This window comes from Ruditapes philippinarum, unplaced genomic scaffold (genome assembly GCF_026571515.1).
Source record: "Ruditapes philippinarum isolate M1 unplaced genomic scaffold, ASM2657151v2 ctg2145_1_1_1_1, whole genome shotgun sequence".
In the NCBI taxonomy this organism is placed as follows: domain Eukaryota; kingdom Metazoa; phylum Mollusca; class Bivalvia; order Venerida; family Veneridae; genus Ruditapes; species Ruditapes philippinarum.
Genome location: NW_026866323.1, coordinates 29,590 through 56,380, shown reverse-complemented (window position 1 = coordinate 56,380; position 26,791 = coordinate 29,590). Strand labels below are relative to the sequence as shown.

General features: G+C 33.4%; 3 protein-coding genes across 8 annotated transcripts; 1 reads left to right on the top strand and 2 right to left on the bottom strand.

Moving 5' to 3' along the window:
• Nucleotides 1–1,400: 1,400 nt before the first annotated feature.
• LOC132732125 (caspase-7-like) lies at nucleotides 1,401–9,970 on the bottom strand. Its single transcript, XM_060718492.1, has 8 exons — nucleotides 9,420–9,970; nucleotides 8,551–8,622; nucleotides 7,851–7,880; nucleotides 7,189–7,299; nucleotides 6,126–6,334; nucleotides 5,687–5,774; nucleotides 4,902–5,087; nucleotides 1,401–3,838 (listed from the first exon to the last, which is right to left on the bottom strand). Exons 1-8 carry the CDS (start codon nucleotides 9,721–9,723, stop codon nucleotides 3,618–3,620), a joined length of 1,221 nt encoding a protein of 406 aa, XP_060574475.1. The 5' UTR covers nucleotides 9,724–9,970; the 3' UTR covers nucleotides 1,401–3,617.
• Nucleotides 9,971–11,685: 1,715 nt separating this feature from the next.
• Nucleotides 11,686–14,564, top strand: LOC132732126 (heat shock protein 27-like). Its single transcript, XM_060718493.1, has 2 exons — nucleotides 11,686–12,054; nucleotides 14,029–14,564. Exons 1-2 carry the CDS (start codon nucleotides 11,829–11,831, stop codon nucleotides 14,349–14,351), a joined length of 549 nt encoding a protein of 182 aa, XP_060574476.1. The 5' UTR covers nucleotides 11,686–11,828; the 3' UTR covers nucleotides 14,352–14,564.
• A 1,543-nt stretch (nucleotides 14,565–16,107) lies between these two features.
• LOC132732120 (uncharacterized) lies at nucleotides 16,108–26,663 on the bottom strand. Of its 6 annotated transcripts, none has more exons than XM_060718481.1 (10): nucleotides 26,201–26,663; nucleotides 25,726–25,762; nucleotides 24,554–24,626; nucleotides 21,975–22,134; nucleotides 20,935–21,074; nucleotides 20,319–20,567; nucleotides 18,956–19,096; nucleotides 18,040–18,126; nucleotides 17,361–17,511; nucleotides 16,108–16,896 (listed from the first exon to the last, which is right to left on the bottom strand). In XM_060718481.1, the coding sequence occupies exons 3-10, from the start codon at nucleotides 24,560–24,562 to the stop codon at nucleotides 16,796–16,798; spliced, it is 1,038 nt and encodes a 345-aa protein (XP_060574464.1). In that variant the 5' UTR covers nucleotides 24,563–24,626; nucleotides 25,726–25,762; nucleotides 26,201–26,663; the 3' UTR covers nucleotides 16,108–16,795. The 6 variants fall into 6 exon arrangements, with proteins under 6 accessions (XP_060574464.1, XP_060574465.1, XP_060574466.1 ...); XM_060718482.1 differs by having other exon boundaries at nucleotides 26,205–26,663; XM_060718483.1 differs by having other exon boundaries at nucleotides 26,253–26,663.
• Between the last annotated feature and the right edge of the window lie 128 nt (nucleotides 26,664–26,791).

Here is a 26,791-nt window from a genome sequence, read left to right as displayed (position 1 = left end):
ATAAGTTTGATTAGAGCTACTACCATTATATTCACTCATAAAAATTAGATCTGTTTCGAAATTTATATGAACTATATAAGATATAAATTGAGATATTTTATACTGGTTTACAAATAATATCTAAATTTATGTGTCCTTGGAAAACAGCCATATGGGAAATTGATGTAATTAATTACTTAAAATAATTAAGTCGTTACAAAAGACTATATTAACATAAGAATTAGCATGAAGTGAATGAAGTACATTTTACTTCTATGTAACTTTTAATAAAATTGTTTATTAACATGTTATGCGTAGTTTTTCAAAGGCCAATCGTATTGGCAAGAATACATATCCTAGTTTAAAAATGTCTAAAAGCATGTCTTGATATTATTTAGGTGCGACAAATGAAGTATACAAGTACGATAGCGTGCAGTACAGTATTAAACTTTCGTCTTTTATTTAAATCATATTTCTTTTGTGCGTTAATTTACTATGCCAACGTCAATTGACAGAAAATTCATGAAAACTGCGGACAATTTCCATTACAACACCCAACACAGGTATTTCATACTCTCCAAATGCTGCTACTGCGACTTCTCATGTACGAATACATATAATTTATTTAAAAAAAAGATCACAACTGTCTCTGGTCCAATTTCTGAATTACGTCAGCATTTTCATACCAATATCGGTGGCTCATCCGGCTTACTTGACTTTAGAACAAAATGTGATCGATGTAATTATTATCCCGTCCTCTGATGGTGCCATCATGAGGTGGATTAATTCACTGACATAATGTTCTGTTTTATAATTAAATATTACTTACTCACTTGAATACCACAAACAATATATAAACTATGCGAAGGTTATCCTAACTTTAATAGATTTATATTAAAACTGTAAAATACTTCGAGTGGACAGTCACAATGTTATTTCTTGAAAATCCAATGTTAATACGCAATATATGTAATCATTAAAATATTGAAATACATGCATTCATTTCTTACTTAGACTTTATCGAAAATAAATTTCTCGTTACCTCCCTTTATTTATATGAAATTTAAATTCGGTAATATCTTTTTAAATAATGCTTTTTAGAACTTCCGATACTGTGAATCTTCATTTGAGCCTCATATTTATGAGGAAATGATCTAAACTACTGATTGTTTCATTTGCCAAAAATTGAAATAAAGATATTTCTACGGATTAGATAAAAAGTTTAACATAAAGCAAAGAACATCAGACAATCATGGATCACTACCATGCCATAGATAATTAATCAACGACATTGTCAAAGGTCAAAGACCATCAGCCGACATTCGATACAAAGATAATAAGTTGGAGGTTTATAATAAAAAAATCTTTTTTTTTTGAGAATGAATCCAACAGATTATGTGAAAGAGTAAATTAAACAAAAATATGATAGATGTTCTTTATTATATGTACATATGAAATAGTTACAAGTAATAACATGGAGAGACTCAAAGACAATACCAATATACTTAAATTAAGTGAGTAAAAACAAAAGTAAAAATATCAAATTAGATTTATATATCTATCGAAAAAATATAGACAATTAAAAATTGAATAAGAAATCCCGAGCTGTCTATTGAATAAAAACTTTTTGATTTGATTATTGAAAAAAGTAATAAAAGATCCTTAAAAGTAAAATTTATTGTAAGTGAAATAATTATAGATTTCAGTTTAAATCGAAACAAAATAGTCAGAAAGTATTTTACGTGCATAAATGATTAAATGTATGCATCGTGTGGTAATTCAAAAATGATCAAAACAAGAAATGAGCCGTGTCACGACAAAACCAACATAGTGCGTTTGCGACCAGCATGGATCCAGACCAGCCTGCGCATCAGCGCAGTCTGATCAGGATCCATGCTGTTCGCTATCAGTTTCTCTACTTGTAATAGGGTTGAAAAGCGAACAGCATGGATCCTGATCAGACTGCGCGGATGCGCAGGCTGGTCTGGATCCATGCTGGTCGCAAACCCATTATGTTGGTTTTGTCATGACACGGCTCAAATATTAACAACTACAGTTCTATATTCATAATTGCGTAATGTACCCAAAAAAGACTGAAACTTTATGATCAAAGCATAATTTAAATGTAAGATGGTCAAATATAAACTGGACCAGAGATCAACAATATGTTCACATATAAATTGCTGCCTTATCTTAAACCTTAGACACATTGAATATTTATATAACTTTAAATGGATAAAAACATATGAATACTTTTGAAATAAAAAGGTGAAATCTGCACGCCAAACGCTAATGAAGTATTCTTAATTAGACCTTCGATACATAGAATATTAACATATCTCTTAATTGATAAAAACAATAGCGCATGCATACTTTGGAAATTACGAGCTAAAATCCGCAAATGTTTTTAAGTAGCCAATATATAGATGAAAGGTGATAAAAGACATAAAGAGTCTTTCATTTAGATGATGTTCAACAGTTTTTTAAATAAACTGAATATTGTATCACACACTGGACTTTATAAAGCTTTGTAAGACTGATGGACATACTGACCTGCCTCCATACTGTTTGCAAAACTAACCACTTTCGGTTCCGTCAAGCTAAATGTTAAACATTGTAAGTCCAGTGTGATGGCCAAAACTAGATATAGATTGTGAAAAAGTTACAGTTTTTGTTATACAATTTACCATTCTACCTTCACTTACGATCATCGTAAAAAATATTATCTCATATTCTGAAGAAAATTTACAGTTGAGGAGTATAATTTTGATTGAACCTTATTAAGGTCTAGGGCATATTAAACATAATTGTATCATTATAACATACATGTACAAGATATTGTTCTATTTTAATTGAGATGACTAGAATCACATTTTTAGACTTTTTTCATCCCCTAGAAAACATCAAAGCATACCCATACACCAAGTTCAAAATACTTAGAAAAAGTATAAATTGTTGACAAGCAATGTTTTAAAGACATAACATGTGTAAGAATAGAAGGGTCAGTTCATCAATGTCACAACAACCACATAATAATGATTCAAACCGTAATGCGTTTGAACAAAGTCATATCATTTTTAAAACAATAAAATCAGTATATTTTGTTTCAGAAGAAGTAATCTCGCCCAAAAAGTTTTTTTTAAAAGCTGCATGCCTCCAGATAAGCCAAAATATTTCAATAAAATCCAGCATCAGAAAAATGTACTATGATTTTAGGAAAAGTAATACAAAATAAACATGTTATTTATGCGATTAATGACGGATTTTTTTTCAGAATTTAAAACTATATTTCTACTGCGTGACTAACGAATTAAGGGTTATTTTTGCATATTTTCACTTCTTCTCAGCAATTTTTGCCTGATGTAAGTGTCATTAGTAATGAGTAAATTGATTTTTTGTCTTTTTCACAATATTTGTCTTTTAGATACATGTGATCATGTTTTTAAATTTTCATAAAAATTAGCATGAATCTGGAGGCATTATACTTAAATGTACAATTATAATGAAGAGATATCATCTTATATCATATATATATCATCAAAAACAACACAAATGAAATCAAACAATAAGTGAAACATATCTCGTACAAGTGACATTACAATAAAAACATGTACAACAGAAGGCAAATGTTGAGAAAGCTACTCAGACTTTGTGAACATAAGCCGTTTAGTTAAAGTGCTAGTCACACACGGCATTTGCTTAGTTTTCCCGTCATCTTTTACCCAATTTAAAGCAACATTCTCTCGAACTGTAATCAGCATCTCCTCGACATGATCTTGTATATGATCTCTTGTGAACACGTTCATACACTCTGTGATAAACCATGATCCGATACCACTTCTTCTAAATGATCTGTGACCTGTTTATGAAATACAACGACAGTCAGTACATCCGTTCAAAACATGAGAAGAAAGTAACGAGATAAAGTCAAAGACAGTCAGTACATCCGTTCAAAACATGAGGAGAAAGTAACGAGATTAAAGTCAAACGTTTCTAGACTGGCACTTCACCATTCCGGCACGAATTTTGATTAAATGAAATTGAGTTTGTATTCCATACTTAAAGTGAAAATATATATATGTATATAATTATGCTAATAAACATTTTTCAAACATCGAAGAATATGTAAAATATGTACTGCAAATATTTGTATATATTATATGTAATCAATAAAATATATTCATCCATTTCTTATTGAAAAATTTGATTGTCATTTCATATTTAAAAAAAAAATTGACTAAAACTTTATAGAAAATAAATTTTGATAACCTCCCTTTATTTACATGAAACGTTAAATTCGGTAATATCTTTATAGATAATGCTTCTTGGAACTTACAAAATTGATAAATCTTAATTTGAGCATCATATTTATGATACAAAACCATAAAAAATTGTGTTACAGGATCTCTAAAGGTAACTCTGCATTTGAACTATCGAAACAAATATATTTTCACGAGGTTTATTATTATAATACCTGTCTGGAAGGGTCAATTTTAAATCTATAAAGATCATGTTAATGACCTACATTAATAACCAAATTATCAATAAAAAAAGAACTAAAAATAATTATTGGTATGCTAACTTGAAAAATAGCAAACAATGCATCTCAAAGAATACGTTTGGTTTCCAAGCAATCAACTAAAGCAAAGTTGAATTGAATTCTATATGAGCCGCGCCATGACAAAACCAACATAATGCGTTTGCGACCAGCATGGATCCAGACCAGCCTGCGCATCCGCGCAGTCTGATCAGGATCCATGCTGTTCGCTATCAGTTTCTCTACTTGTTATAGAGTTTGTAAGCGAACAGCATGGATCCTGATCAGACTGCGCGGATGCGCAGGCTGGTCTGGATCCATGCTGGTCGCAAACCCATTATGTTGGTTTTGTCATGGCGCGGCTCAATTCCAATTAGAACATTACCTAAAGTGGTGGCAAAAGCAGTAAGAGTGTCAGCATCTGTAGGAATGTGTATTAGGTCATCAGCCTCGTCCTTGCCATTGTTTGCATTGTTTTCATCCTCCTGAGCATCATCTGAGTCGTCTACATATTGTCCAGTTTGATCTCTATGTCCCCTACATGCTTGTATGAAAAACAGTTTAGGTCTTCCTGAAATAAAAACTATTTAGGTAATGTTTAACCAGAAAATGATGTCTTACCCTCATTTCTAAGGATAAACAAAAACTGGTTATTTTATATTAGAAAAAAACATATGCCGGTCAAATCTAAACTTTAATAGCATTCAATTAGATTTTATACTGGTACAACTATTTCGCTTCGTTTTAAAATATCAACTTGAAGGTAGTTATGACGTTTCAAACATATCACTGCATGTTATATACATTGTATACATAAATATTTCAATGATTTGTGGATAAATGTCTTCCTATCAATCAGACAGAAAATATTTAATGTACAAGACATTATGATCAAAGAACAAAGTATCAAATCTGAAATGGAAACAAATGATAACTCAAACATGTCAATGTCTGAATAACTGTAAAAAAATGCTAAATCAATTTCGAAATTGAAATTTAGTTATTTATTTCTATATGGGCTACCATTGTACTTCAACTTGTATACCCAAAGGGGGAGTGCCATGTTTTACCAAACTTGTCTATACCTATAACTTTTCTGTGTACTTACGTATCAAGGATTGGACTAATTTCGAGCAGAAAATGATATCACAAATAAAGCAAATAACAAACCTGCAAAGTTAGGTATATTTTTGTTATTGAAACTTTTCTGTATTTCGTCTATTGACTTTCTGCCATCTCCCCTGGTCTTTATTCCTACCTTAATTAATGAAAAATAATCATATATGTTACATCTGTATATATATCCCTGGGGGGGCGAGAACCAGTAAGTAACACAGGGTATGTATTATACGTTTATTCACTACGAGCGACTATTGTACACTACTTGGTATTTATGAGGCTTATACAGAGTGGCCAGCTATATAACATGGTACGTATATCTACATCATCATAAATTGTATGTATACTACAATATACATGTAATTTCAAAACCAAAATGCAATTCTTTACTTTTTTTAAGTAAATATACAAAGAATTTTTTTCCAATTTAAGATATTTAGAAGAATTGAGAACACACTCAACAGACTGATAATAATTATAATAGTTATACCTCGTCACCATGGCTCAAAATAACGCACACGAAGCAGTAGTAAGGTTTGTGATATTTGTCATTCAGTTTATTTTGAACAGACTCTAGAGCTGCTTCCACTTGGCTTGTCGATAAATCATGTAGTTCTCCTTGCCTTGGATCCAATATTTCAAAATTCAGTCGAGCTGGACCAAAAAAATCTTTCAACCTGTCCACATCCAAATCTGTCCCTATTTTTTAAAGATAAAATTAGAAAGATCCTTTTTCAATATTTTACTTTATTAAACCTGCTGGCTTGTCAGTGTGACATTAACATGTCAAGATTTGTGTACTTATTTACGTTACTAATCAATAGTGAAGACCTGTTATTAATAGGATAAGAAATTAATGAATTATCACCATTAATGCGACACTTCTCTTATATTGTGTATGCAAATTTGACTGAGTTTATTATATACTTTCCATATTTCAACACTACCGCCGACTAAGTAAATGCTCTAGTTTCATGTATCAAGTTAAACAATACAGATATACAATGCCTATACTTGTTCACATGTAGTATGAAATAAGTATAACTGATTTATGTTTCATCTATTGTAAAATATCATAACAAATGTCATTTATAAAATGCATACTTTATGAACTAAATATAGCATAATGATTAGAAATACTGCATATGTGAACATATAAATTACGAAAATGGCATTGATAAAACGTGAAAATATATCATAAAAATCATATATTTGCAGACATAACGGTTAAAGAAACTGAATATTATTTATATTAAGAAAAGTCTGCCTTTTAAGTCACTGAGCTTCGGTTTCTATAATTAAAATTTTAAAGACAAAAAGAATACAAAAGAAAATAGCTTTTACAATCTTTTACAAAAAATATGCATTTAAATAATCATCACGAGTTTTTTAATGCATCGGCTAGAGCAAACAAAAAAAACAAACTTTTTTATGAGACATTTACAGTTGTAATTTTTTATTCCACAAACGTTTTTAGTCAAAATAAAGGAATAAGAAAATGAGACTGATCAAGATTTAAGGATTTATAATACACGCATAAAATTCTTCCTCACCTGCTCTATTTTCTTTGAAGTTAAGAATCAGTAATAAACCTTTTTTCCCTGTGTTGTCCCAATACCCATGGTTGCCATGACGACGATAAAGTGGGTCTGGGTTATCTAACTCTACATTTATAAACAAAAAGTTAAAATTATGTAAAATATAAACAAGATTATAGAAATTTACATGTGTCAAGATATAACCATTTAAGTAAAGTAACAATTTCAATTAAAATTGTAAAATACGAGTTATCATTCAAGTTGGTAATAAATTTATAACATAGCTTTTATAAAGTTAAGCACATTTAAAAGGGCATAAAGATCTCTTGTGGTCGGTACAATATTTGTTTTTTATCTTGATAAAATTCCTACGATAATAAATCAGTTTAAACCATGATATTTGTAAATTTGGCGTGTGTACGAAATAATCATTTAAACTGCTAAAAACTACTAGCACGCGTATTAAAGGGGACGTGCGTTCTATGATAAAGACTTTGGTTTCTCTAAACGTCAGCATACGAATATGTGAATATGATTTTTGCTTTATTTTTCGTTTGGATTGCCAGTTATTGCATAGACTCCTGAACATGTGACAAGCATGTATTTATGTTTAGAGTAAATATATGGCAAACTATTATCAGGGTACTAATGTATAATTTGATGTTGAATTATCAAACCTGTTCGAGCACGTTTGGATGATGGTCCATCTGTAAACATAAAAATGTAACATCATTAATTCTTGAGACCTCGACAGGAGCTTACACTTAATAATAAACCTCGAACTAAAACCATAGAAACTTTCTGAATACGTCTTTTTTAGAAGTGCATTTTTTTAAAACATTTTCTAAAAAACAATTTCTAATACATTTTCTAAAGAAATACATTCCCTTATAAGATTAGCTAAACATATGATTCAACGACGTTAATAAAGACATGTTAACAGTTGAACAGAAGACAACTTAAGACTGACAGCTAAACTCTTTGTTTATGAACAAAGGCTTTAGCTCAAAGCAGAAAAAAAAAAATTGTTATATATCAAGTTACTACTACAAAATTGAACAATTCACCGGCTTCTATTTTTACACAATACCACTTCAATAGCTGAGTACGTTATTGTGTTTTATACTGTTTGTTATAAAGGCTTTATATATGTTGGTCTGTTATTTTTAACAGGGATCAATGGTCGTACAATTTGATCTTTAGGGAGATTTCCGTTATGTCTCAGTGAAAATGTTATACTTCCAAACCCAAAACCTTTAGGAAATTTTGTGAAAATAGATAAAAAATATTAAAATAACTTCAATATATTTAATAAAATGCATAATGCAATTTAAATTTAACCATATTTAATGAAAGCACGAATGTCTTATACCGTACCGTTTGTAGCATCTCGTCCTGTCGGTCTTGACCTCGGTGGTGCGGTGCTTGAGCCCTGCTGGCCATTACTATCTGTGATATACGAGAAATGAAAAATGAATTTTGAATAAATATTGTTAATTTTCCGCATAATACACTGGTTCTTGTTAGTTCAAGGAAAGGCATTCTAAAGAGATTTCAAACCCTTTCTTTACACAATCGATAATAAATATGTGTAAAAAAGAATAAACCTTTGTTGGTTAAACATGCTCATAAATAGTCTAACTAATGGTAGATTCGAGTTGCAACGTGTTTATGAGCCGCGTCACGACAAAACCAACGTAATACGTTTGCGACCAGCATGGATCCAGACCAGCCTGCGCATCCGCGCAGTCTGATCAGAATCCATGCTGTTCGCTATCAGTTTCTCTACTTGTAATAGGGTTTGTAAGTGAACAGCATGGATCATGATCAGACTGCGCGGATGCGCAGGCTGGTCTGGATCCATGCTGGTCGCAAACGCATTACGTTGGTTTTGTCGTGACGCGGCTCAATTATTTTATCGATGGTCAGTATCTCCCATATGAAGCGAGACTGTAACTCAAAATCTAGCATTTTAGTATTTTAAAGTAGAGTCCCAATGAGCCGACGTACAAGGTCACATAATTTCATGTTTTTTCGAGCTTATTTATGTTAAGTAGAAGTACATGTATTGATAAAACAATCAGATTAAATTCCGGTGTACTTAACTGGAGTGATATCATCTGACTCACTGATAAACATGTTTGTATAAAGTTAACCTAGCTTCATGTCATGTATATCTAATACTATTGTTTTATTATTTTCCATGAATTTGTTCGCTTTAGAAAAAAATGCATGTATAAAGTTACCTGAACTTTTACGAAGTACGCTTATATCTTCTTCTGCTTTTTCAATCAGTGTAGTTATGTTATTGTTGCCGCTATCCTCACTGATCTTTTTTAAAACATCATATTTCCCTGGTCCCAAATGTCCTCTTGACGCCAATGCATCAAATTTACCCAGTAATTCCTTCTTTGCAGCAAGTTGTCCACGAGGAACGTATCCTTTAAAGTGTTCTATAAAACTAGCATATTCGCTACTGTCAGTGTCAAACTCGTCTTTAATTGTTGTTAGTAATAATTTATGACGCGCGATTATTGGATCTAAAGCCATCAGTTAGGTTAGTGGAAATATGTTCTTAATTTTTAAAATGACGCTATCCGAAACAAATATTTAGGTCACAGAAAAATACGCTTTTTGAAAACAGTCGGTTTACACTAAAGCATGTTAAACGCTTACATCCTGGTTTAAAATCACTGAGCTATCATATATTCGTAAAAAAGTTCACGGCTGGTTGAATAAACGCTCAATAAATAAAGCAAACATGTATATTTTAATGACACGTTTCAAAGTTAACTCCCTTGAATTGATTTGCTCAATTGCGCAATGCATTTTGCATTTTTTGTGTTTAAGGATATATTAAAGCAGCACGCATCCAAATTCATGTTAATTTTCATGAAAATTTTGAAAATGTATTAAAAAGTAAAATATTGTGAAGTGAACAAAGATAATATTTTTTACATTGCAAACAGCAGAAACAGCACATGTAAATTGCCAAAACGAGGTCAAAATATGCAAAAATAGACCTTACTGCGTTAGAAACGCAGGAGAAATATGTGGAAAATACTGCAAAATCGGTCATAAATCGCTCATAACATAGAAATTATTACTTTTATCTTGAATATTTTTACTTTCTTAGAAACTTAGTACTTTTTACTCAAGTTTTGTTTTCTTGAAATATTTTAGCTGGAAGCATGCAGACCAATAACGACATAATATTGCTAAAGTGAAAACCATGGTGCCAGTTTCTATATAAATTTATAAAATGTCAGAATTAAATGTAAGAATTCATGTATTGTGAACTACTTATACAATGTACCTTTAATTTGCATTTTTTACTCTTGTGAAAATGAGGAAAAAAATGTTCAGCCAATTACGGCGGCAGAGGGGTGGCATGCGTGTTTTTATTTATCTGAGATAGTATGTCGTGGCCACGAGTTACAAAGTCGTGCGCACGAGATAATTATGTGGTGCGCACGAGTTACAATGTCGTTGCCACGAGTTACTCAGTCGTGCGCACGAGGTAAATAAGTCGTGGGCAGGAGATATGTTTTGGCCACGAGTTTTTAAGTCGTGCGCACGAGGTAAATAAGTCGTGGGCAGGAGAGACTATGTCTCGGGCACGAGTTTCTAAGTCGTGCGCACGTGGTAAATAAGTCGTGCGCAGGAGATACTATGTCGTGGCCACGCGTAACTAAGTCGTGCGCACGAGATAATTATATGGTGCGCACGAGTTACTATGTCGTGGCCACGAGTTACTAAATCGTGCGCACGAGCTAAATAAGTCGTGGGCATGAGAAACTATGTCTTGGCCACGAGTTTCTAAGTCGTGCGCACGAGGTAAATAAGTCGTGCGCAGGAGAAACTATGTCGTGGCCACGAGTTACTAAGTCGTCCGCACGAGATAATTATGTGGTGTGCACGAGTTACTATGTCGTGGCTCGTGCGCACGAGGTAAATAAGTCGTGGGCAGGAGATACTATGTCTCGGGCACGAGTTTCTTAGTCGTGGGGGCGAGTTTATTAAGTCGTGGAGACGGGTTACTTAGGTCATGTGCGCGTGTTAATTAAGTACTGTAGTGTGCACGAGATTTGTACTCCAGACACATGCTATCTGATCGTGTGTACAGTACTGTCCTTGCCGCTTGCGGAAATTACTTACTCGGATTTATATTGTAAGATTCATTGTTGTACATAACGTTACATCAAAATACGAACAAAATGTGATAGAAACACCTTTAAGTAACTAATTATATAAATACATTAAGACTCTACATAGATCTTATTTAAAAAGTTAACGTAATAATAAACATGTGAACACGGTACTGAGTGTGATAACCAGTAATTTAATTTTTATAATTAAATCAGCATTTAGGTCATCCTCTCCAAACACTATGATTTAAGTTAGATACTATTTATAGCCACGACAAGCTTGACCTCATTTAACCTGACCCCGTTTAACCTCAAAAAGTTGTTTACGTGATTTATCGGGAAACCACGAGAATATACCATTCGCGAACGTTCTACATTTTGCCACGCTCGTCCGATACCGTATATAAGCGTTCGCGCGGCAGATTCAAAACAAATCAAAAACGTAAAAAAAACGAACAAGAAAGCAATTTTAGAGATTTTAAATCTACACATTTTATAAACTGTAACATGGCTTGGAATTTAGTGCCTGTTTGGAGAGGAGATTTTGATTTCTTTGGACGCCAGAGAGATTTATTCTCCGACTGGCTAGACCAGTTTGAAGACGACTGGCGACTTACAAGTTTCGAGGATTCAGAAAGAAGATTCCATGACGAACTAGATAGAGTGCGCCGAGAACTACATCAGATGGATGCCGAGCCGTCCTTGCTGAGTGTAAAACAACCTTTTGTTACAGGTAAGTGGGAATTTATGTTAAGAAATATTATAGATCTAGAATTCTAATGCAAGCGATTGAATTAGATCTATCACAAACACTATATCTATCATTAAATGTCTCTGAATAGCAGTGCTGTTAAGTTCTTTTTTTTTCTTTTTTCTTTTAAAACATGCCATTCCATCAGGCGTGTATCAAAGAACAAGCCAGTATTTATAATGATAGGATTCAAAAAGTTCCAGTAGGCTTTACTGTACAGCACTCTGAGAAAAATTGAATTTTGAAATAGAAAATTTGATTCAAAGAATGGCTTGGTATCATCTATTATAGGTGTTCGGCGCGTTGATTGGTCACTAACCCCCCCCCCCCCCCCCTCATTCTATAACCCTCCTACCTCTCAAAACCATGTAAACTGCAGTATTTTTCATTTGAAACCTGTTTTAATATTTGGTAATTAAAATAAAATAACTACCTTCATTTCCCACAAAAATAAAAAAAATGATAGAATCTAGATCTACATTACTTTACTGTACTGTATAGATTCTATTTACTAAATATACTATACAGTACAGTATGTATCTTTTTTTCTGTTTTTTTTTGTGGGAAATGAAGGAAAATGATCCAAAATATTAAAACATGTTTCAAATGATAAATACTGCAGTTTACATGGTTTTGAGAGGTAAGAGGGTTGTAGAGTCGGTAGGGGGGGGGGTGGGGAAGGCGGAGATAGTGACATATATATCAACGTGCCGAACACCTATGCTTGGTATAGGTTTGGAAATACAAAGTGCACTTGCAAAATTTACCACTATTTTACTCTTGACTCGTATTTGTATATACATGTATAGCATTACAAGATTTACACAAGTTACCAAGTCAATACAGTAACGTTTAAGTAGACTATGCTAGTCGTTCTCATTCTGAGCTGATTTTAATCATACTGTAGTGTTTTAAACAGTCAGTACATGTATACAGGAGCAAAATGGTAGCAAATTTGATACCAGAATTTGCAAAAATGTTTTTGACCATATAGATCTAATGGTTTAAATCGGTATGCCTCTGGGACAGATTTTCAGGAAATTTTTTGAAGATGTATATTAAAAAAGCAAGCAAAAATAAAATCTTAATTTAGATCTTCACATTGCAAACATCACTAAGTCTTGCAATCTACCTTAATCAAAATAACCGAAAAGAGGTCAAAATAAGTAGTAGAGGTTAAATTCCCTTAAAATCAGTAAAAATAGCCCTTAGTGCGTTAGTAACCAGTAGAGATAGCGTGATAAATACTGCAAAATCAGTCCTTAATCAGTTCACGTATAACTGATATGTAAATTACATGTAAACCTTGAATACCTTTTTTGTTAATCTCAGTACATTTTTCTCCTTTAATATTCTTGAAATATTTTGGCCCATCTGGAGGCATGCAGCTTTAACACCTAAATAGAATCTAGATAACCTTTAAATAGACTGCTCTTTTAGGTAATCACATGACTATATGTACATAATTAAATAATCTTATTCATAAATTTGAAGAACAACAACCTTTATTGAAGGCCAATAAAATAAGTCCCAGAAATGCTTATTTTAATTTCCCCAAAAAAGCTTTTTATTTTTGATCTTTTGACCATAAAGTTTCCAAAGTGTTACCCATACCGCATTTATCATACATGTACCTGACATACATTTTGGCAAATGGTACAGTTAAGTATTTAGTATGGAAGTCAAAATAATACTTTGTTTATTTTTCACTACATTTTTGAGAAATAATTTCAAATTCAGTGCTACTTTAATTTATTCAGGTGAAAAGCATGCTCTAAAAGGATTATTTCAAATTAATTTCATAGTTTCCCTTTCTCAAGAATAAATTTTTTTTCGTTTCTGAGGCATACTGTGCCTTTAAGAATCTGGTTTTGTAATAATATTGAAATGCAATTATCAGCTACATGAAAGTAGTATTTGGACCCTAATATATAATTGTTTTAAATGATGTTTCAGATGCTGCAGGTAACAGAAAACTTAAACTGAGATTTGACTGTAGTGATTTCAAACCCGAGGAGATTACTGTTAAAACCCTGGACAACACACTAAAAGTTCATGCTAAACACGTAGTTGATGAGCCTGGTCGTAAAGAGCACCGAGAATTCACGAGGGAGTTTACGTTACCAGAAAACGTGGATCCGAACGCGTTAAAATCTCGTCTGTCGTCAGACGGTGTCCTAGAGATTGAAGGCCCGGCACCAAAAGCTATTGAGGAGGCTCCCAAAGAAAACTTAGTTCCATTTGAACATTTGGAATCTAAAGACAATGGTGATAAATAATAAAATATAGTTGTCTCCCTTAGTTAAAAGTGAGTGTGACAGTGAACAGGGAACAATTATCAGTATTAATTCTAATTAAAAGTTCTAATTTTGTGACTTTGTTGATTTACAATGTGTTCATGGTTGGTGAAATATTCATTAGTTGAAATATGTTTGTATGAATGGCAAATTTGTACACGGTTAGTTTTGATAAATATTAAAATGTTAAGCGATTTCTTTGTTGAGCATTTTTTACTTTGATGTGAATTTTAAATAAATTACATTTGATGTTTCTAAACACAGAGCTAGTGGCATAATATTTACAAGATAAAACATCCGCTTGATGTTACGTATGGATGTGATAGTTTTATCACCTGACATGGTTAAAACATTGTGAACTGGTATTTAAAAAGAAAAAGATGTCCATTTATGCAGTTAATTAGAACCCAACTTAGAAACTCCCATAAGGCCATATTCCCCACCCCCACCGTAAATCTTCTTAATGCATTTTGGTCAGAAACATTGTATACACACCGGTCTCTCAGTTAGACCGGTGTATACAATGGGTCAGAACTACGGTTCTAAAGATACTCCTTTATCAACTGTTTGCCTGATGCCTGTCTAATTTTAACTAAAGAGCACATGCCAATATTTGTGGTTAAAGTCAGGTTAGGGGTCTATCAATTTAAGGACAACTCAATGTTATGAATATTGAATTTCAGTTCAGGAAAGAATGCGTTAGCATACAGCTTTTTAACGATGAAAGTCGTGCGTGACAATGAGATGTTCATTGGCAAAATTTGGCTGTTTCACGCATCTGCCTATACTGTTAAGTACACAGACGCTTGGGTGTCAGACCCTCTCCTGCGGCTTGAACCACCCCTCAAAATGGTCAAAAACTTAACACAAACAGGGTACTGTCTTAATCATTTATATTTGGTTTTTTTAACAATTTCATCATCAATAAAAATCTCATGTACCGTCAACAAACTTTTTCAGACTTGTCGTACAGTATATGGGATTCGGGAAAAGAAGTTAATATTGTTTTTTTAAACCATTTCCATATCAATAAAAAAATCCATGTACAATGTACCGTCAAAGATCTTTTGAAAACTTGGCGTACGGTATCTTGTGGAATGGTTTAAATGATAAAGAGAGATGCCCCATATGTGTTAAAAGAGTTTTATTGACCGTTCTAGCTGTGGGATAGGGTCTGATACCCGAGTGTCTGTGGTTTAGTATTGGAGAATGTAACCTTATTATTTAATATAATTGAAATTTCGTGACTTAAGCTTCTATATTGATTATAGAGTTTCTAAAAATCGAATCGTATAACAGAAGTTCCACTGAGGTCTGAAAAGCAAAAAAAGAAACACACATAAAACTTGAAATTCCTACATAGATTAAGCACCACTCAAATGAAAACCTCTGCAAATGAAAGTGAAGAAATCGTCACAGAATCATTTTGAATACCGATTTTTTTTGTGAGATTCATGACCCGATCTGCGAGAAAAATGCTGCAATGTTTGTCTTTTTTGGGTCATTTTTGAAAATGGTTATTTTGGAAATACGCGTGAGTACTTGTAATGATCTGAAAGTTTGTACAATAATTTGTCCAGACCTACATCAAATGATAAGATAATCACGGGAAATATTCCAGTCCCGTGATACCAAAAAAACTCAGTTAAGTCTAACTGCAACAATGAGAAAGAATATCGTCACAATTTCAAAAATAACGAGTAGGTTTTGAAATAACTTTTTAACAGAACGAAAGTTTTAACATAATTATCACATTTATTAAGTTAACCCTACGAATATTTTGTGTAACTACAGTGTGGTTTCATAATTGTAATAGGTCTTATAGCGACGAGAAATTTGCATATACAATGCTACAGTCAGAACTGGCTACTTATTTATAAAATAAGTTGATAGTCCATTGTTCAATCTTCATAATTTTGATTAACCACGATTGAGTCCACTTCTCGTCACTGAAAAGAAACTTTTTTGTAACAAGAGTAGGGTTTGTGCCTTCGATAGCTAGTTTTTGTTTATTCTACGAGATAGATAGCTTCCTCATGTGAAAATTCCAGTGTCAAAGACGGGATTTAAACACACACTTTCAAAGGCCATTGAAGTTGCCTACATATAGTACCTTATTGTTACCACCACTGAATATGAAATAAACATATTCAGTTAGAGATATGATATATCACGGCACAAAAGTCTTGCTAATTTAAGTTTATACATGTACATTTATTACACAATGAATGTCACAGAATAATTAAGATAAACGGTCTATAACTTAAAACTGTTATCATAGTAATAAAAAAAAACTTTTAAAGATATCTCTATTCAGTGCATTGTTTGAGCATTCTAACACTAATATAATGAGATATACTCCTTGACACCATCTCCATCAAGATGGGCTTTGTTCATGCAGCATGATACATCGTCGTTGTACACATTTAACTAGAATAACTATTTTGTACATCAGTGCTACTGTATAGTGGATTGTTCCAATCTCGTTCTATCAGACCACTTTGTTCCGAATTATTCCCGCCGTAAACTGTAATGAAATATTTAAATATAAATGTTGAATTTGCTTCGAACTCAGTCGGAAGTACATTTTCACTCAGTTCTGAACGCTAAGAATTAGTGGAGAGATCCATTTAGCCATCCAGTACCGTGAACAATTATTTTCGACTAAAGCCGAGTATGAAAGCTTAGAATAGTTAAAAGGATCGCGAGAAGGACGTATACTCAATCATAACGTGCTTGAGTCAAACATGATTAGATTTTGACATTAGACTTGAAGTCTGGCCAGGCTCTATATTGTTGGTAGCTCAACTTTAGTATTAAACTTTCTAAACTTTATATTGCAGTTCCAAACTCAAAGCAGAGAAAATCTTAATATTCTTAAAACAACAAGCAGTTAAAAAGTGTTAGAACGCCTCTCAACACTGACGCTAGATGGATGTCTTTATTTAAGACTACGTCACAAACAGTTTACGTGAAAATGGTTAAATGTACCTGCTTGTTTTAGACCTTTCCCAAAGTTATTATAGGCAAGATAACATCCTGTACACGTGATTATTCTAAGGAACACCATAAGGATTGCTGTGAACAAAGTAATAACACTTAGCTTGTGGTCGACTTCCGTTTTATTGATGTCTTCCGCAGCCTATGATTGAAAATGACACATATTCCGGTGCAAAACAATTTTCATTTATGTTTAAATTAAATTTATGAAAGGAAACTTAAGCAAGAATAAATCATTCTCCTTTCGTAACGGATATGAAACATATATAGCCATATTTTTCAATCATGGATAATTTATTTTTCAAAATCACCAACTCCTTATACATTTTCAAAAGAATTTTGTCTCACATTTACCACTTTTTTAGAGAGATGTACCTACGGAAGCACAAAGAGGACATGTGGGAATTCATTATTATCTTGCGGCCATTAGAAATACAATGTAACGAAACAAGAATATATCTCTTGACCACGAGCCAATAAAAAAGAGGGCGGAGCGAGCCAATAAAAAGAGGCGGAGTAGTTAACTGCTAGCCAAGGGATGATAAAAACTAATCATGTCCTCTCTGCACTTCCGTATGTATCTTTCAGCTTTATAACATTTAATTTAAACGGCTTTTATTTCATGAAGTGATCGTTCATTAAGTTAAGAATAATTTTAACGATTTATCACCTGCACGAGAAGGTACATTCCTGTTGCCACAAGAAAAACCGATGACATTCCAAAGAAAAATACACACAGTTTACTCTCGTATTTTATCTGTAATAAAACAGATTTCAATTATTACATAAATCTTTAAAATATGAAATGACAAATAAACTTTAATGCAGTAGGAAGTTAAGCCATTATTGACTATAAAAATCAAGAACGTTGGTAACATATTCTTACAGTGATATCTGGAGGTTTTAAAGAAAGATAATAGCTCTTTTATTAAGCACGTGTATGTTAAACAGAGTAAGGGAGTATCAGAAGGCGTGGAGGGGCTAGTTACCTGAACTTACCTCCACGTAGAGTGCTAGGGGGCGTGGACGGTAACTTGCACATTCCATTACCGTCAATGATCAGGCTCGATCAAACTGAGCCTGCAACATTGTCAATTTTGTCGTTTTGTACGTTCTTTGGGGATTCTTTATTTCTGTCTATTTTAAGAACTATTGCTGTAAGACTCCCATCAATGTGTTTGATTTAAGCTGAATTAAATCACTATCACTGTACTTATTATAACGACAGCAAACGAAGTAATAGATGGTCAATAAATACTTTTTTAATTGAAACAAAACATGTCGAGAAAACATTAAAATATCTTAACTAGTGAAAACTAGTATTTTGGGGGGTTGTAATTTGTCTTTTATGATGACCCTGTACATAAATTTCAAGTTTCAAGTCAAAACCAGGACTGGTTTCAGATATATTCAAAAACATAGTTAGCACTCTTGTGACCCAAAATAATTATTTGAAATTTGAAGTTAATATCTGTACATATTTAAAAAAAAAATGGAATGGGACTGGGCGGACGGTAGAAACGAAACGAATTAAACACCTAGATATTTTTTTCTATGTGCAAAATATCAATTTTAAATATACTTACACTAATATGACCAAATATGAATGCGCAGGCCGCAATAATCATCACAGCAAAGAAGAGAATAAACATATCTTTATGAATGAAAAACCCAGATTTTAACTGAATGGCGTACCCTGACGTGAGAGTAAAAACTGCTGCACTTAGCTGGAAAAAAAATTGATAAAAAGACACATATACATCATTTAAATTACATGTTGTCATATCAAAACAAAATCACAAAAATACAAATATTTTCTACATATGGCCTAAATATTAAGCATATAATGAAACATCAGACTAAAACGTTTAAACATTTATTTTTGTTTTAACTCAAAACTACAGTGGCTGATTTGGTACACTGCGCGGTGCGTCGTCGATAGCGACAACACAACCTATATCGTTATTGCCTTTTCGTCTTGTCGCTAGCGACAACACGACAAAGCGCCAAACGGCGCGTTGTCGCACTGTCGTCCTGTCTCTAGCGAAGCACGCCAAACGGCGCGTTGTCGTGCGGCGCCTTGTCGCGATGTCGCCCTGTCGCTTGGCTTATAGGCCAATTTTCCGATTTGAACCGAGCGACAATGTGACATCGCGACAACAGGCTGCACGGCAACGAGCCATTTGGCGTGCATCGTTAGCGACAGGCCGATAAGACGAAAGTGCGACAACACGCCGTTTGGCGTTTTGTCGCTAGCACCAACACGACGCACAAAAGCGTTCCAAATCCGCCACCATACAAAACGACATACAACTTGTGAACACCAATGTGCTTTATTTTGACTGGTAATCCGTAGTAGAGATGATTATAAAAAATAACAATTGAAACGCTAAGGTAAAGCCCCTGTCCCATTGGAAAATGGTCTGATTAGATTACCGGGGGTAATGGTTGACTTGTTCATAAATAATGATAAAAGGCAACTGTCAAAAGGGACCACCTCGGTCAAATTAATACTAAATTCTAACACGACCCGCATTTTTCCCTATTGAACATAGAAGAACAGAAAGTGTGTGTTATTATGCAACAGATGCACAGTTTGACGTTCTATATTTAGACATGTGACGTAATCATTATACACGTGACGCAACCACTAAAAATCCGACGCGCTGAAAATAAGTTCGGAAACAAATCATGCAGGCGCAATTTTACTTAACTATCAAGGACCGCAACATTTATTTGTTAATGTCGTGTTAGAATCGAAATAATATATCCAAATCAGTGATTTTATCGCTTGATCAATAACATTACTGTTTGTCGTTCGGATGCGCATCATTATATCACTCGGGCTACGCCCTCGTGATATAATTCCTCGCATCCGAACTCCAAACAGTGATGTTATTGAGCGATAAAATCACTGTTTGGGAAATATTATTTCTTAAATATACTCACGTCACATTGCAAGTTCACACTCAGAAGGAAATAAAACAGAAGCATCGTCCTTAGATAACCTTTGAGATTATCATAGTTTTTCTGGGCTGCATTAAAGTTCGAATGTCCAAGAGCATCACTTCTCGAAGGTGGCACAAAACTTGTACCATAGTTTGTTATGAAATTCTTGGATTTCAAATACTGAACCAAAAAGTATATACCAAAACTCCCAATGAATAGCGAAAACATTAGACACAGAATCAGCCGTACCTGAAACAAAAATCTTTTTATTGCTTAAAATTGCGTGAAAAGTACATGTGCGATAATAACTTATCTCGTGGCTATGAGATAAATAATGTTCCCTCTGTGCTTCCATAGAATTTGAGTCAGAATGTGTAATATCAAAGCTGGTGTCCCGTGTATAATAAAATCAAGTATTGAACCCGACCGACCGAGACTCACTCACTCACTCACTCACACAAAAAATCAATCATTCATTTACTCACTCGCACCTCCAAAGACACACTCGCTCGCTCACTCAGTTTCTGGCGTAATTCACTCACTCATGAGTAACTTTAACTTTAAAAAAAGTAGATAAGCGTACATTTAGATTACAAGAGTAATTAAATTTTGATACCTCTTTATATTCAGTTTGTCTGTTCGAGGAGTAGTCGATGGTGACATATAAAACAATCGGCGCCACAGAGAGCACGAGAATCATGAGGTCATACGGGTCCTCGTGCTTGACACCTTTCACCGTGTAAATCAGTGCAAAGCCTAAAATATATCAAAGCGGTCCTACATAGAATACTGTTTTTTTTCGTATTAAAAGTAACAAATAATTTGCAAAGCTTCCGCGAATAAGCATCTACTGTGTATATATTTACGAATAGACATTTCAACTTCACGAGTTCCCGATATTATCTTCGTGAATTCACATTTTTGAATTCATTAATTTACGTTTCATGAATTCACGATTTCAATTTCAGAAATTCACGAATTCACAGTTTCAACATTAAGTTTAACATGCGGCGGATGTTACATAACTCGATATACTACAGGTCGGGCAATAAGACCGTAGCAATTATCTCCCGTGCAAAATCAAATAAATATTACTATTGTTACAGCATGTAAAAATGTATGTAAAATTCACATTTTCGTTATCAACAAGATTTAAATTCAATATTCAATTGAGAGAGATTTTTAATCTCTTCACTAGTGATGGATCAAGTCTAAAATGTTAAATCATTACAATTGGATTTTTATCACACTTTATTATTTTTTAAATCTTATGTTGTATATAGACTATTTACACATACGACGAAAATGTGAATAATTATAAACATGTACGTCATGTAATAGGTGAAAAATATCTGTTTCCATTTCTTATGTAAAATGTGCAACTATAATGCATGAGATCATGTCAATTCAATATTGATGCTTGTTTGCCATATTATATATATATTGCATATTGTACCACATGGGTCTATGACCTTCTGGGAAAAGATAAATAAACTTGTTAAACTTCATGTACACATGAAAGACAATAATGAAGAATTGAAAAAATCTCACATCTTAAAAATATACACATTTTTGCAATAAAAACCACTTATCACTAGCCCACACTCTCAATCAAATAATTGAGATAAAATAATCAAACAAAGAAAAATAACGTACAGCAGTTGACAGCAAAAACAAAAAGGAAACTTGAGTCCTCGGACCGGAAACGATCTGTTATAATACCATACACAGCAAATCCGAGCCCAGTCAGAAGCCCGGATATTGAACCGACGAGATATAATATCTCCTTTCTCGAACATTGTGAACAATTGCGACCCTGAAAAAATACACACAGTTTATTTATTAAAAGCATGAAAGAATATTTTTTTTAATTATTACATTGTACAATTAATATTATTATTATTATTATTATTATTATTATTATTATTATTATTATTATTATTAAAATATCAACAGTAACTTTGTTGTTTCCATAATTTTATGGTCGAAACAGTTTTAACATTAGAATGAATAGTGTACATGTATATAAAATTTACGGGAACAAACGATTGTGGTTGTAACCGTTTTGTGCGGTGCCAGTTAGAGACAGTGCGTTTTCTCTAAGAACGAAAAGCGCAAAGCGAGACAGTACGCTGGTGACAGTACGACTGTACGATGTCAAAGCGAGACATTACGAAGGTGACAATACGATGGCGAAGGACCACAGTACGCTGGTGGCAATACGGCAGTACGATGGTTACAGTCCATCGTACTGTCACCATCGTACTGTCACACTGTCACCATCGCCCTGTCGTACTGTTCAAAGGTGCAAGTTGCATATATTTGACCAAACATATGTTTAATCTTGTTATTCATGTTACATAATATCATAATATAATATATTACAATGAGCATGTCACGACGGTCTCATCTTTTTGACCTGGGTGATTTCTGACTTTAGGGCTTTACTGCGGTAGTTTGCATGTAAATAAGGATCTGGTTATAGTCAGTTTTGATAGAAAAATATATATTGCATTGATTCCATGCGAAAATCCGACATAATTACCAATGGATGGAAAATTTTGACACCAAGAACGGAAATACCCATACTTTTTGCACTCAGATGTAGCATATCTTGTCTAAAAAATATAACAAATATAAAAAAATCTATTTTTATTTTTTTCATATATTGATAATTATTATGTTACATGAATTACAATATTAAACATATTTTAGGACAAATCAATGCGACTAGCACCTTTGATACTGTCACCATCATACTGCCGTACTGTCACCATCGTACTCTTGTACTGTCATCATCGTATTGTCGTACCGTCACCATCGTACTGTCGCCTCCCTGTAAGGCATGCGCATAATTGAATATAAACATGGAAGAAAACGTTATCCGTGTCATAAGGTCTCATTTTAACAATGGCCTTACACACATAAATTTGTGTACTGATGAGAATAGAGCAAGGTGAAGCTCGACAGTAATATGATGACAGTTTGACAGTACGATGGTGACAGTACGATGATGACAGTTTGACAGTACGATGGTGACAGTACGACAGAACGATGATGACAGTTTGACAGTACGATAATGACAGTACGACAGTAAGACGATGACAGTTTGGCAGTAGGATGGTGACAGTACGACAGTACGATAATGACAGTTTGACAGTAGGATGATGCCAGTACGACGATGACAGTTTGGCAGTACGATGGTGACAGTACGACAGTACGATGATGACAGTTTGACAGTAGGATGATGCCAGTACGACAGTACGATGATGACAGACAGTATGACGGTATGATGGTGACAGACAGTACAATAGTGACAACTCGACAGTACGATGGACAGACTGTCATCATCGTATTTTCGTGTTTTGGCATCGTACTATCGTATTGTCACCATCGTACTGTCCAGCTTCGCCGACGTACTGTCATGCTTCGCGCTTTTAGTTCTATAGAGAACACGCGCTCGCCCAAACTTAAACACCGTAGTTTAGCAAACATTTAGCAAACATTTAGCCAACGCGTCATTCATTTTAAGCATATTTAATGCATACAAGTGTTTTGGAATTTGAAAAATAAAAACATCAGATTTCGTCATTTAAGATATGCAGAATGAAGTCTTCACTATCAATGTGACTAAGACCTAGTTGCCTGCATTTTAAAACGATTTGTTCTTTACCGGTTTTCATTTCTTAATAAATTTGTGAAATTAATATGCTATTTTATCGCTAGTGAATAAAGCTGTTGGGGATACTAATAATAACTTTGTAACTTTTTTAAGCCATGAATCATAATCCTGCATGCATGTTTGTTTAAAAATTCCTACAAAATTGCTTTAAATATATCTTTATCACTGATTAATACTACATGTACATATGAAAGAAACAAAAAACAAAATATCGCAAAAACAAAAACAAAAAGGAAAGCTTTTTCTTGAATGTTATATTTATTCTTACTTACGCCATGAATGTCCAGTCATCAACAGAGCAACTTATATTATATAATTATATTAATTTTATTTAGGTTATTCCAACGTCTAGCTCATTCTAGATATTGCGCCTTTTTTCTTTGACATAAAAAGTAACTCTTTGCAATATATATTTTGAGTACGCTTCCCAGAACTTACTAGTACTAGCGCCTTATGCTGAACAATGAAAGGTGCGAACCAATTAAAGCTCTTGACTGACAGGCAGATTATCGTACAAGGTTATCACCCCATCATGAAAGTATTATATACTTACTGGTGTCATCGTTTCCTTATTGTCACAATCTAAACATCTGTATAGTTATTATATGACTGAAGTAAACATAGTCCTGCAAACAAAAAACGAAAACACACACACTAAAGTATATGAAATAGTAAATGGTTTCCCGCACATCACAGAAAAGATCACGTATGAGGCTTTGCGACCAGCATCCGCGCAGTCTAATCAGGATCCATGCTGTTCGCTTACAAAACCCTATAACAAGTAGAGAAACTGATAGCGAACAGCATGGATCCTGATCAGACTTCGCGGAAGCGCAGGCTGGTCTGGATCCATGCTGGTCGCAAACGCATTACGGGTTTTGTCGTGACGCGGCTCAAATGGTTTGAAAAGATCACGTATGAGGCTACAGGTGTCTGCAGTAATAACAGGATGATTGGTGTGCTATTCTGCATGCTAACAAACTAGAGGTCTTTAATAGCAAACATCATATTACATGTACTTATAAATAAAATAATTTTCCTCTTTCCACCCTGAATATTTGAACTTGGAGACATAAAATCTTTGTGAGATCAGTAAGAAAATGCACATTTTGCTACCATAACGATTTAGGAGAAGAATTTCATGTTCACTCTTGCTTAAATGTATACTGCATGAGTATTATGAGTGTCATAAAAAGGAACTCGCATGTCTATATTAATTGTTAATCAAACATTGTGGCCAACCAACAAGGTGTTCCAGTAAACCATGTGATACGCATTTTATTTAATAAACAACAAGCGATAAATACAATCATACAATAAACAAATAGTTTAATATATGTTCTGATTACATACAATCAAAATATTTGATAAACAGGTTTTCTATCAAAATATGTCTAAAATGACAAATCGATATTTTTGCTTTGTCATCTCTGTCAAATCACTTTTAATAAAACACTATAGTGATCTATGAAAAACTGGTTCCCGAATCTAATGACCATATGTATGTCACTGCTGATATAGAAATTAAATGGGATAAGTGGTCAATCAAATGCAGAGATATTGGCAAAAACTTTCGTCCGTCCTAGGACGACCAAAATAATCGTCAAAAATGTGGTACAGTCAAACCAAACCAGGCTTACCAAAACTACTTCAACGTTTCAGTAAAAACGGACTTAAGGGAAAAAACTGATTCTGAATTCAATACGGTTTCTTAAAGCTACATACCTCCAGATTAGCAAACATCAAACTTGAGAAGAATGACCTATGATTTTAAGAAAAGAAAAGATATTCAAGATTCAAGTTATAACTTATATGATATTTGTGAGTAAACACTGTTTTTGTAGTATTATCACCATATTTATATTGCGCGACTAACTCAGAGAGAGCTATTTTGCATATTTTGACCTCTTTTAGTCATTTACATGGATTTTAAGTGTTGTTTGCAATGTACAAGTTCATTTCTTACATTCATTCCACAGTATTTTACCTTTAAATACATTTACAAAATTTTCATGAAAATTAATATGAATCTGGATGCGTGCTGCTTTAGTCAGATACATAGAAAACAGGCTCTGTTTTAATGAATACAAGTAAATTACAGTTATACGAGAAATGGAGAATTTAAAATCTCAATCATGAAGATGTACAATGAATTACACGGCAAATCATATGTAGCAAACATGAACAATAAACTATTTACCTACGTTGTATACTATAAATCCACATAAAATTATATAACAAAAAAATGTAACCTGTAAAACTGAAATAATTTTTCACTAACAATGATACCCAAAAGACAATAGTACGAATATGTCTTTACGAAATTGTTTATCTTTCTATGAAAGTCCTCAAAATATTTAGGACACTGATTAGATAAGCATAATCTATCATAATTGTTAAATATAGAAATTTTGATTAAGCTACACCAACATAAAAGAAGGGATGAGGGATGAGATTGTTTGTGTGAAATTATATAAATGGTATTGCTGAAGATATTTTATTTTAAATATTGAATTTTGTGTTTATGAGTTCGGCATAAAATGTTTCTGCGATGCGTTTTTAGTGTGACACCACTGTGACATAGAAAACGTTATCCCATAAACTTAAGCCCGGCCATATACTGGTGCTATTTTTTGTTTGTTTGTTTGTTTGTTTGGTCTTTTGTGTGTGTGTGGGGGGTGGGGTGTTAGGTATTTGTTGTTGTTTTGTTGTTGTTGTTGTTGTTGTTGTTTTATAGTGAAATCACCAAACTAGAGTAGCTCGGAACACATTCACAATTCGAGTAAAAATT